General features: G+C 37.3%; 1 protein-coding gene across 1 annotated transcript in view; it reads left to right on the top strand.

Moving 5' to 3' along the window:
* IPO11 (importin 11) overlaps positions 1–13,358 on the top strand; it is an 84,968-nt gene that overhangs the window by 16,101 nt on the left and 55,509 nt on the right. Inside the window, exons 7-14 of the mRNA XM_082075779.1 lie at positions 1,958–2,161; positions 4,902–5,034; positions 6,126–6,184; positions 8,808–8,856; positions 10,616–10,686; positions 12,061–12,253; positions 12,664–12,816; positions 13,102–13,145. Of these exons, the coding sequence (XP_081931905.1) occupies positions 1,958–2,161; positions 4,902–5,034; positions 6,126–6,184; positions 8,808–8,856; positions 10,616–10,686; positions 12,061–12,253; positions 12,664–12,816; positions 13,102–13,145 (906 nt within the window). The remainder of the gene's footprint in view (positions 1–1,957; positions 2,162–4,901; positions 5,035–6,125; positions 6,185–8,807; positions 8,857–10,615; positions 10,687–12,060; positions 12,254–12,663; positions 12,817–13,101; positions 13,146–13,358) is intronic.

Here is a 13,358-nt window from a genome sequence, read left to right as displayed (position 1 = left end):
GATTGTAACCTTTTTAACTAACACTTTAAAGGCTAGCAGCTTTATATATTTATTTGTGTGTCCTTATGATATTTTTGTGATATAGCTTTTTAAGATGTGAAGGAATTTTTACGCCAACAATCTGCTTTGAAATGCTTATCCAAACTATTGTTGTGATTTTGAAGAATGTAAGAGTCCATCTCTCCTCCTTTCTATCCTGTCCCCTAATCCTTCTTGTAGGTATCTTTATTTACTTTCAGAGGCATCTTTCACTTAGTCCCCAGTCTGCCTGGTATGCCTGAATTTTGTTATCTCATGTTTCTGATGAGTGCTCTTTTCCAGTCACAGATGCTCTTTTCCAGTCACAGATACGTCATAGCACAGTTGCTATCTACTTGTGCATTCTTCATCACTGAAGGCAGAAAAATTATGACTCTTGTATGCATAAAAAGAAAAAAAAAAACCCACAACACAAAAATATAAGAGTTAGACATAGCATTGAGATGTGATGATACGAGCTGACTTCCAGGCGAGGGGGAAAGAAAAACAGAACATACCATATGTTGGGAGCATAATTTCTGTGCTCTCTCAAGATATTTGCCATATGGAGTGAAGAGAGGAGCAAAATACTGCTTGAAATATATGACAGGAGATTGTTTTCACTTAAAAAGCCAGTCCTTAAGGAAGAAGTGCTCTTAGCATCCCTGGAGAGGTAGATTCTTGTATCATGTATGGAGAAGAGTTTATTTGCTCCCTCCTGCCAATCAGTATCACTTGATCCAAAAATAAATAAGACTCCCTGTCCTTCCTTGCAAACTTTGTGAGTTTTCTGAAGCAATTCTTCTCCCTGAGGAAGTGGGTAGGAATCAGTATTGTAGGAAGTTTTATGGGGTGGTCAGGTGTCAGATGAAACAGCTAAGGAAGCAGTAAAGGAGGCAGCTATTGCCTTTTATGCCAGTAAATTGCTTAGAATCCTTTCTATGGCATAAGAAGGGGACTTCTTCCCTAGACTGGAAGTGTGGTGGTAGTTGTAAGGGTATGTTGAAGGTGAGAGCATCTGCTTCATTAAGGTTGTCTAATTGAGGGCCTTTTCAATGGAAATGCAATAAGAATGGGGGAAGAAGAAATTATGGTTTTGGATATTTGAGGTGGGGTTATGTGGGACTATGCAAAATTTATTAAGGAATGTTCAGGGGAAGGGAGTTGTGGAGCACCAAAGTGGAGAATAGACAGAAAGAGGGTATAGAAAGGGCCAGTCATGTAAACCATGGCTGTTCAGTACCCGTGTGTGAACAAACCCAGGAGCTAATCACTGCTCTCTGTCCTGTCTTCTGATTGGATCCCTTAACAATCTTCCTGTGTCATCTCACTCTGTTTCTTGTGTGTCCATGCTGCAAGGAGTAGGTGCCAGCTAATGCTGTGACTGGGATTTGGTGCTAGTACCCAAAGTCCAGATGGTATAAGTATGCCTGGCCCGTGGTGTGAGGATCTGGGACCATGGCTCACAGGCACATGTGCCTGGGAAAGGGAATGCTTCTGTCTAAAAATGAAAAGTCAGGTATCGCAGAAATAAGGGTAATATGTATTCAGCAATCTGTTTGTTTGTAGAAAGCATTAGAAAAGATCACTAAGTAAAAAGTGGTTCCCAAATATCTGTTTCTTCATTTATGTGATTTCTAGAACAAAAAATTTAGTGATTGTAATGTAAAATTTAAACAAGGTAGCCAGCTTAGCATTTTATGTAAATATTTATGATAAATATAAAATGGAAGACTTTTTTTTGCTCCAAATCTATTTGCATTCAACAAACTTAAAAACAGATTGAGGAAAAAAAAACACACACCCACACACACAAATCTGACAATCCATACTAGACTTTTTTGATTCAGGTTTTATTTGGCTGTTAATTTCTGCACTGTATGTCTCCTAAATGACTTTTGACTTTCTGGTGTCTATGTTTTGTTTTTCTTTCCTGCAGATAGCGACTCAGATTTCTGTACTGATTGCTAAAGTTGCCAGGGTGGACTGCCCAAGGCAATGGCCAGAACTTATACCCACTCTTCTGGAATCTGTGAAAGTCCAGGATGATCTTCGACAGCACAGAGCGCTACTTACCTTTTATCATGTTACGAAGACCCTGGCATCCAAACGGCTTGCTGCAGATAGGAAGCTTTTCTATGATGTAAGTAATGCAACGCAGTTTTGGAGAGCATGCAAACCACTTATTTTCAGAGCATCCACTTTCACTGTGTTGGGAATACTGTGTGTGTTCACAGTTTTTGGAACCTTAGGTGGGAAAAGGTAATTTTCTGAGCATCTGTCACAATAGGGTTTACATTTAAGGCCTGGGTTTTGTTTTAATAATGGCAAAATTAGACAACTCTGACATCTGCTTCTTCTGTCTCCTGTAAAGGCAATTTACATCTGTTGGGTGGCATGTGACTTTGACAGTCGAGAAGCAACATAGCTCTTTGAAGCTAAAAGTTCTGGAAGCTTAAAGTTCTAAAAGCTTAAGTAACAGAATGCAAATTTTCTTGATACTTTCAAATAAGTAGTTACGGTTTCAGCTCTTTTTTACTACAGCTTTGGAAATACTTGACAAATTTTTAATGTAGTATAGTACTGGATTACAAGGCTATGCTTACAGATAAGGTGTCCCTTATTGAACACTATTACCTGAGGTTTAAAAAGAAAAATGTTAGATGATGTATGAATTGTGATACACTAACTTGTAAATGGAACTTATTTATAACTCCATCTTTCCGGTGAATAGCACAGTTATGTTTATAACTACATTAACCATCTAAAAGATACAGTTAGCTGCTTTAGTACCAGTAGAAAAAATGTAATATCTGCTTATATACCTTTAGTGATATGCTTATAAACAAACATTTTCTTTTGAGCCTATTTTCTGGATTTAGTCTACGAAATTATAATGGTGGTTCTTGGAAGTAAAACTAGTGAGTTTAATTTTTCTATCTAATAAAAATCTACTGCTACTTTCAGGAATAAATTAATTGCATGTGTTAAAACCTGGATTTTTTTTTTTTTTTCTGTAGCAGCATATTGCACATATTGGATAAGTGATATAATGAATGACTGCAAATCAATGAAAATATCTGTTGCCTTTTTTTCCCCTAATTCATTTGACATTAAGCTTTCAAGTCTTCCTGGTGCTTCCTGGCCCTGGTTTTGCAAGAATGCTGTTATGTTTTTATAGTTTATCTGAATAACTAATTTTTGTCTGAAATTGTGAAGTTCTGCACAACTTCACTGTCTTAAACTATAACCACTTTCCTTTGCAGTCCTACCGTGAAGTACAATAAGATTTTGGGTACCTTCTCCATTACTGGATACACACCATTCAGTTTAGTCACCTTGTTGAACTTCAATGAGAATTTTTATGATTCTGAGTTTTTTGCTGCATTGAAGGTGACTGAATATTTGAAATATGTTCCTAAATAGGAATCAGTGGCAGCCTATGAAATCCACTATTGAAACAAGTCTGCCATCTTTGCTTTTACTGTTACTGTTCATCATGAACAGTTTTGCTTTATGAAGGTATTCCATATTTTTTCTTTAGCTTGGGTATGTATTTACCACCATGAGTGCGCTTTACCTATTTTACTGGCTAGAGGAATTTAAGGCAGCCTAGCCCCATGATTAGGTCTTTAGGTCCTGCAATAATACAAATTATAATTGCTGGCTGAATGACTTCAAAGGTAAAAACGTGGTGGGTCCTCCTAATGAACAGTGTGTGTTTTTGTGGTTCTGTCCCCTCCAATTTTTAGTAAAGCAGATATTGTTTTAAATTCTTTCAGCACTAAGGTACAGTGATCTGATTACAAATAAGTGAGGTTATCCAGAATATATCCTACTATTAGGGCTATTTTTGCTTCTTTTTTTTCCTCATCTGAGTTGGTCCTGTTTGCTAGTATGGTTAGTATTAGTACTTTCTATTTAAAAGAGACATCTCCTTAATATCCAAAGTCAACCCCCAAAACATAAGTAGGTGGAAATTCTTGGTAATTATTCAATGATGTGTTTTTGAAAATCCACGAACACATCATTGAATAATTATCAGGAGTTTCTATTGTCAGGCTCTTACTCAGTCAAAGCAACCAAATAAACAGCTCATATGTGCTTTAAACTCCACTGATGTAATGTGTAACAGACTGAATGCAGTTTCTTCCTTAACTATAAAGCTGTCAAGTGCTACCACAACTGAGTGAGAAATTCTTTATCTTCTGTTTACATTTCAGATATCTTTATCAGGTAAGCACTGTTTGGAAACTGTAATGTGAATTAAGTCTGAGATTTGTTTAGTGCTAGCTGATTAGAAACAATTTGTCATTTTATATTTTAAATAATTTGAGGCAAAAAGTCAGGATTTGCAGCTATTTACAAAATAAAGTTTCAGCACAGGCATTGTTCAACACTGTTTTTATTAGAGATAGGCACGTAGCTGCTAACCGTGTCCCACAGTAAGTGCATTTCGATATTAACTATGCTATAAGACAAATAGTTCAAGTCTTGTGGGAGAGGAGGTGATGAGGAGAGGTGATAGCTTTTTGAAGCCTCGTACTGTATTACAGATCTGTGGCTGTATTTAATGAAAATCAGATAAGGAGGCCTAAATAGTTATTTTGAAAGTGGCAGAGTCATAGACCAAGTTGTCAGGGAAGCAGGTGAGTCTATCATAACATCTTCAAATTAAGACAATGTATTTTTCTGGAAAATATCTTTGAATCAGTATGACTCAGTACAACAAAAAAGTGAGTGAAACACTGCGTCCTATTATATGCAAGAACATGTATTAAATAATTGTACAGTCTAAATTGGCCTTTAAAATTTAGGAATTTGTTATGCTATAGCCAAATTCAGGAAAACAAATACATTGTTGGTCTTTCTTCCTTTTGCAGCTTGCATCAAGTATTTATAGCTTTGCGTGTTCCTTGTGGAATCATCATACTGATACATTCCTTCAGCAAATTTGTGCAGGGGATGAAGCTGCAGCCACAAATTCACTAGAAAGAACTTTGTTGTCATTGAAAGGTAATAATATAGAATGATGTTCAATACAAGGAATCAAATAAGTTTCTTCACAATGAACAATTAAGACTTCTTTGGTCAAGCGTTACCATTTTCTGACAAAGCTGTGCATATTAGGAAAATGTTGTAGTTTAACACCAGCTGGCAAATAAGTACCACACAGCCACTCACTCATTCTCCCTTGGTGGGATGGGGCAAGACTTGGAATAAAAAAATGGGAAAAGTTGTGTGTTGAGATAAAGACAATTTAATAAGAAAAGCAAAAGCTGCACATACAGGCAAAGCAAAATACAAAATTCATTCACAGCTTCCCACCAGCAGGCAAGTGTTCAGCTGTCCCCAGGAAAGCAGAAGGGGGAGAAGGTATTCTTTATTTCTCAGTATGTACCATTCTGATATGCATGTTGTAAGAAGTCATAGTGTAGGAGATGGGAAAGTGGAGGGCACAACAAGATGCTTTTTTACGTGCTTTACATTTTGCTATCTTTAGGCATTTAACTGAGTAATTTTGTTATGTTAAGTGTATCTCGTGTTCAATGAAGAGATAACCTTAGTAGTCAGTTTGGATTTAAGGTTATGCTTGAGTATTTTTCTGTAGAATGAATATATAGCCTTACTGTACTTTGCTGATTTGAAGAGCTGGAAGGTTTGTGTGCGGTGCTTGCAATGTACATGATACCAGTCTTAAATTGTTTCAGAAGGTGCAGTGTGTGGCTTCTCTGGGTTATTGGCAGTGATAAATCTGAGAAAATTAAAAGATGATGTGTGGGCCATAGTTGACTGTACTTGGCCCTTTCTCTGCTGCAGAACCTTTCAGAGCTTGAATACTTACAGCTTTTTCGGAATTCCTTGTGAAGATTCAGTAATTCTTGGAATTCTTGTAATTATTTTACACATGATGTACTTTTAAGTAATTTCAACAAGATTAGGTTCACGTTACATATGGTTGAGGAATCCAAAGACCCAAAATTAAGTGCATTTTTTAATACAGAGAAATAGAAGAAAGGCATAGCAACTGTAACTGTAATCATGATCTGAAATCTGTTGGAACAGGGGCTGAGAACTATCTACACAAGTAACTTCTTTATTCCTAGTGCTTCGTAAACTGACAGTCCATGGATTTGTAGAACCTCATTGGAGTTCAGAGGTGATGGTAAGTAATATATCTCCATTTGTAGTTCTAGATTAGAAATTTCTATGGTGATTGCAGGTATTGCTAGAGCTACATTTAAAAATCGTTGAATGGCACACATTTGTGTCATGTAAAGTAAGATCAAGGAACACATTCTCAAACTTGTCCTCCCATCATTTAAGAACTGTCAGATCCTAGATTGAACCTAAACAATGGCATGATGTTAAAAAAACCAAAAGGTACCCCTTCCAGTTTACATGTCACATGATAGTGACACCCCTGATGCCTACTGGAAGTTGTCTTACATGAGCTGTCCCCCATCATTTGAAGATGGTGTTTTCTTTTAATGATTAATCCAATGGCATCTTTGTCTTGTCAAATTCTATGGATAGAATTTGTCTGATCAAATTGAAAACCTGTGGTATGCAGCCCACCTGGGTGTTGGGAGAAGTGGGAAGAGAAGAAGGGAATGCAAGCATCTCCCTTAATCCCAAACAGTGCTTTGCTGGAGGAATTGGGTACCTATGGCCTACATCCTAAACTAAGACTTTGAGAACAAGAAAGAAATGGATAAGTAGATTGTAAAGCATACATCTATATTTACCTATACCACCACCTTTTAGAGCCTCTGTGCCGTTGGTGTCGTACTAAGTTTGGTTTGGATCATCTATGCAGTCTGCGAGATGCCTTGTCCGAGAAAAATCAATTGGTTCAGTTAAAAAAGATAAGGTGATAATAGAATCATAGAACAGTTTGAGTTTGAAGGGACCTTCAAAAGTCATCTAGTCCCACCCTCCTGCCATTCAGAGGGACATCTTCAACTAGATCAGGTTGTGCAGAGCCCCGTCCAGCCTGGCGTTGAATGTTTTCAGGGATGAGGAATCTATCACCAATCCAGGCAACCTGTTCCATTGTGTCTCACCACCATCATTGTAAAGAATATCTTCCTCATGTCTAGCCTCAGTCTCCCCTATTTTAGTAATGGGTGGTAGGCCGAGGACTGTACCAGTCTGAGAAGTTTCCTGGTGATGTCCTTAACCAGGGCCCCAGGAAGGCAGCAGGCTTCCCTAAGAGGAGGGTCTGTTTGGGTCCTCTGTTCCCCTCAGAAGGGAGTCACCTACAACTACAACCCATCTTTTCTTCGTCATGGAAGTGGCTGTAATACAGGGGATAGGCCTTTCTGATTCTGTCAATACTTGTGGTGTAGATGTACTTTCATTTTCCTCATCCATTGTGGCCTTCTACATCCAGAGCCTCATACCTGTTGTACAGAGACACCTAGAAGGGCGAGGTGGGTTTCACCTGCCAGCCTGAGTGTGGATTTGCGGCCATTCACTTGTTTCCCTTGAGCTGCTGTCTGCAGTTTGGCAGGGGGAGGATACAGGACTCCTTTGATCTTGTGTTTTTACTGGTGGCCATTCCTGTCTCAGGGAGGCCAGAGCACGGTCCCAACAGTCTATCTCCTTCTTAGACCCTGAGGTAGTAGCACATCTGAACTGAGTTTGACTCAGCTTTCTGCTCATGGAATCATTTTAATTGGAAGAGGTCTTAAAGATCATTGAGTCCAACCATAACCTAATTCTAGCACTAAACCATGTCTCTAAGAACCTCATGTACATGTCTTTCAAACACCTCCAGGGATGATGACTTCACCACTTCCCTGGGCAGCCTGTTCCAATGCCTGACAAGCCCTTCTGTGAAGATATTTTCCTAATGTCTGATCTGAACCTTCCCTGGCACAACTTGTGGCCATTTCCTCTTGTCCTATCACTTGTTACTTGGGAGAAGAGACCAACACCCCCCATGCTAAAACCTCCCTTCAGGTAGTTGGAGACAGCGATAAGGTCTCCCCTCAGCCTCCTTTTCTCCAGGCTAAACAGCCCCAGTTCCCTCAGCTGCTCCTCGTCAGACTTGTGCTCCAGACCTCCCAACAGCCTCACTGCCCTTCTCTGCACTCTCTCCAGCACCTCAATGTCTTTCTTATGATGAGGGGCCCAAAACTGAACACAGGATTTAAGGTGGAGCCTCACCAGCACCAAGTACAGTGGCCCATCACTCTCCTAGTCGTGCTGGCCACACCATTCCTGATACAAGCCAGGATGCTGTCGGCCTTTTTGGCCTCCTGGGCACACACACTGGCTCATGTTCAGCCGCTGTCCATCAACACCCCCAGATCCCTCTCTGCCAGGCAGCTTTCCAGCCACTCTTGCCCAAGCCTGTAGCGCTACCTGGGGTTGCTGTGACCCAAGTGCAGGACCAGGCACTTGGCCTTGTTAAACCTCATACAATTAGCCTCAGCCCAAACATCCAGGTGCTCCAGATCCCTCTGTATGGCCTTCCTACCCTCCAGCAGATCAGTACTCCCACCCAACTTGGTATCATCAGCAAACCTATTAAGGGTGCATTCACTCCCCTCATCCAAATCATTGATAAAGAAATTAAACAGAACTGGCCCAAATACTGAACCCTGGGGAGCACCAGTCATGACTGGCTGCCAACTAGATTTGGCTTCTTTCATAACTCTTTGGGCCCAGTGATCCAGCCAGTTCTTTACCCAGTGAATAGTAAGCCCATCTGGGCCATGAGCTGCATAATATAGTGCAAAATAAACTTAATCTTTTAAAGACACATTTATATTTTTCAGGGTTTTCTAAATGCAGTGTTTGAACGCCTAAAACAGTTTCTGGAGTGTAGTAAGTATCTGAATATTTTTCCTTGTATTGGTTATTAAACATTAGAAGCTGGATGAAGACACAATAATGTTTAGTGCATCATCATTAATCATTTATATGTGAGATTTTTTTTTTTAAGTCCAAAGCTTTTACTTTAAATGCTGCTGAACTGTCTGAAATGGCTTCATTAAAAATGCTGATTTATGTCAACAGATTAAAATCCCACCAAAATTATACTTTGTGTGATAATGCCCATGTAAAAAAATACTCATCTCAAACCATGGATTGACAAAGTATCCATATTAAAATATGTAGATGCTAGAAAAAACCCAGATCATCTTGAGTTTTCTAGTTTAGGAGAGTTTTGTGTTTTTCCTGGAGTTTGCCATGTGTTTTTGTCAAATGGGAAATAAAGATCACATTTACCTCTATATTCTTTTTAACTAGAAGAGTAGTAGTCTGGGATGGGCAACCACGGGTTAACACAGTCACAAGAAATGTAAGTGTAGTTGGCAGGTGTTAGTGCATTTGCAGGGATTTCACCTGAAGCAGGGGATGATCAGATGATCGGAGGTGTTCCATCTCAATTAACTCTTTTTTTTTTTTTTTTTTTTTTTTGTTTTGTTTTTTTTTGTTTTTTTTTTGTTTCTATGCTTGTAGTAGTCCTGGTGTAAGCCATTCATTCATTTTAAGCCTATCAGGTCATTCTGTTAGGATTCAACACCACTTTTGCTGAGGACAGATGTCTAAACTGAGTAGAAAGAATTTTCTGATGTAAATGAAGGTACTTGGCTTAGGAGCCTGGACTTAGGTGAAGAGGGCTGATTTGGGCTCTGAACTTTGTTTCTAAGAAAAACATGAAAACAGTCACTGTGTTCAATTCCAAAATAAAATACCCTTTTTGCACTTCTAAAATACAGGCTTCTTTGCATGCACCTGTTTGCCCATTCTACTGTAATATAGTCATGCTCTTTCTGGTCCTTTTTCAATTTTTGGCTAGATAATTGCCTAGCTTTAAGAAACTGAATTGAAAGCTGACACATTCCGAAGCTTGGTGGTTATTGTGGCCTCCTAGAACATAAGGTCTGTGGACTTGGAATGTTCTAAGATAAGAACCAAGTTGAAGCTTTGCATTTCCACTTTTCTAATCAATAAGTTGTTTTGCAAAAGCAGGAACCACTACCTTAGAAGATTAGTGTTTACATGTATTATGTCATGGTTTTTGCCTGTGTGCCTTAATTATGGCTTTTTTTTTTTTTTGTTAGTAAAAACTTTTATCTGTTTTTTGTAAGTTGAGAATGTTTTCCCATATCCATAATCAATTGGATTTTTAAGGTGGAGTTTCTAGAAAAGCATGTAGTGTTATGCAGTAAGGATATACCATAGTTTTAATAAAAGGACATTTTCATCTTTTCAATGCTTTTTTACTTCTTGCCTTTGCTAGCATTTTCTGGCATTATTTTAACTGTCTTTTGTCATTGAGTTAACAGTCTTTATTGTTTTATTGTTTTTATTTATGTCTTTATTGTTTTATTCTGATCAGTTACAGTGAATCCCACTGCAGCTGAAATAGCTAATTTCTGCCTCCCCCCAGAACTTCTTACCTTGAATTTGACTTCTAATTTATTCTGCCATAGAACTTTTTTTCTGGCTGCCATAATCCCTGAACTATATATAGAACAAGTTGTCCTCCAGTGTTATTTTTTAAAAAATCTTAGCTATCCAGAAAGAAAATGAAAGTCTGAAAAAAATGATAGTTGTTAAATATCTAATTTACCAGGTAGAAGTGTAAGAGCAGAAAACGTATGCAGAGATCGTCTAGAAAAGACTATAATTCTGTTCACTAAAGTGGTAAGTAAATTCTCCATTCAGTTACTGAATAGTTTACTGTTCTGGAGCAGAAGTCCCCATTCAGACGTGTATATTCCTTAAATCCAATAGCTTTCAGATCTTTTAAAGAGGTAGAAGGTACTGTAACTTAAAACCTCTTTGTTATGAAATATATTTGAAATTTTTTTAAAGAAAAAGGGGTATGTTTACAAATGCTGATGTAAGTTGTAGGAGTGAAGAATACATTTCCTTAGCTCAAACAAAATTAAATGAATTCCATAAATAAATTATTTAGCTAAGATTTTGCTCATAAGAGAATTGCAGAAGGTTTGCTAAAACATTGGTGTCAGCATTGGTGAATAAAGAAGGTACAAACTTTTCATCCTATCTTTTACAAGCAGTTAGATTGCTGTTTCTAAGGCCCTGTTAGTTCTGTTGAATGACTAGCCACTTTTGGTTCATTGACAGAAAATTAACAAAAAACTCTTTTACCCTCTGTGACTTTTGTATTACGTATTTGAGGTTGTCTCCTAATTCTGTGCAACCATTAATTGCATAAATTTCAGAAAGTAATTTTAGCATTTTCACTTATTGTTTTTAAAAGATACAAAACCTACAGAATTCTCATTGTTTTCACATCCTATTTTGGGGCCATGGATCTTATTTAAATATTCAGCCTAATAGTCAGAAGTAGGAAGCATCAGCCAGATTCACCAAAATTGAACTGGAGGTGCTCTGACCCAACATTCTTAGTGTTTATCATAGTACTTCCTACTTTGAACTAACAAGTAAAGCATGTGAGGCATATGCTTCTTTTTTATAGACTTGAAGAGAAAATACACTATTTAATAATCTAGCACCTGTAGAAATTCAGGTACAAGAATTTAGGCTTAAGCAGTTTTGAAGTAGTGGAGTACATTAAAGGAGCTGACCAGTGCATTCTAGACCACTAGTTGGAAAAGCTAAGCTGAAGAAGAAAGTGCTGTACTGCAGTGGAGGGGGAGAAAAACAATTTTTTCTTTTGTTTTCCCGCATGCCTCTTTTACTTAGAATAGTTCTAGGAGGGATGAATTATGTGCTAAAACATTCAGAGTTTTAAGTGTGGCTGATATTATTTATATACTATGTTGCTAGCAAGTTGCTCTTGTTGAAAATGTAAAAAAAAAAACCAACAAAAAAACTTGAACATGAGTCAGAAATTTCAGGGCAAAATAATGCTTCTTTAGGCATCGATACTGATCTTTTCCTAATTTACTGTCTGCATGCAGTTTTCTATTATTTTATGTAAATTAGCACTTGTTTCTGAGAACTAGTTTATGAAAGCATTTAATAGAAGACTTGCATAAAAAGTCATTTGATATATCTTTCTTCCTCTTCTGCTTCCTTAATTTTTAGCTTTTGGACTTCCTGGATCAACATCCTTTTTCATTCACCCCTTTGATTCAGAGGTCATTGGAGTTTGCTGTAAGCTATGTATTCACAGAGGCTGGTGAAGGAATTGTATTTGAGCGGTTTATTGTACAGTGCATGAATCTCATTAAGATGATTGTAAAAAATTATGCTTACAAGCCATCCAAAAACATTGAAGGTACTGCTGCTATTTACCATAAACATTTTTATATCTTGAAAAACATTTTGCTAGTTATTCTCAACAGTAAAACTCCTTTAAAACATTCTTCTGAAGCACTTAATACTTTAATAGTTAATAATATACACTTCTGTCTCTATCTTAATAATTCTTATTTTGATGGTTAAAATATTAATATATATAGACACTGACTTGCTAAAGTAATTTTGAATCCACAAGGAGCGTGAAGCTTTGTTGATTATTTCATCAAATGGTTTGATACAGCTTTCCTTGCTTTGATAAACTGGGATGTTTGCTGTAATTGACTAAAACCAGTAGTCAGTTTTTTTCTGAGAATAAGCATTTATTACCTATCAATTTTTGATCACTAAGACACTTAATTGTAACTTGAAATTTTTTTTTAATTTCAGATAGCAGTCCTGAAACTCTCGAAGCACACAAGATTAAGACAGCATTTTTCACATATCCAACACTAACGGAAATATGTAGGAGATTAGTCAGTCATTATTTCCTGTTGACAAAGGAAGAACTAATGATGTGGGAAGAGGATCCAGAAAGCTTCAGTAAGAAATGTGTTGTATAGTTGGCTGCAGTTTATTTAGATACTGGAGTTTCATATCCACATTGCCTCTGTAAATTGCCTACTTGCAATACTGGCTGTTTTCTGAAGTCTTGTTACATGGACAAATATTCCAAATATTCCTTCTAGAGATTGTTTTCCTGATGAGAAATTTCTCAGTAGTCTGTGATACTCAGATATCTACCTACTAAACTTAATTTGAACTGTCGTTGAAATAATACTTTCTTTTCTTTCTTTCTTTTTTTTTTTTTTTTTTGTGAAATCATAGCGGTAGAAGAGACAGGAGGAGATTCTTGGAAGTACAGCCTCAGAGTAAGTGTTACACTTTGAAAAAAAAACCATTCAGTGTTTCTGGATGCATTTCTTGATAGTCTTGTAGCCAAGAGAGATGATGCTGGAAAGATAAGCTCATGCTTTTCAAAAGAATCTTTAGTTAAAAAATTTCATTAAAATTAGTATAAACTTTGTTCATTTATCAATGTTCAAGCATGCTGAAATACACTGGAAACTATGCACTTCATGTTC

Source organism: Streptopelia decaocto, assembly GCF_964273445.1.
Source record: "Streptopelia decaocto genome assembly, chromosome: Z".
Lineage (NCBI taxonomy): Eukaryota > Metazoa > Chordata > Aves > Columbiformes > Columbidae > Streptopelia > Streptopelia decaocto.
Note: the sequence above shows the minus strand (reverse complement) of the source record. Positions and strands in the feature narration are given on the sequence as shown.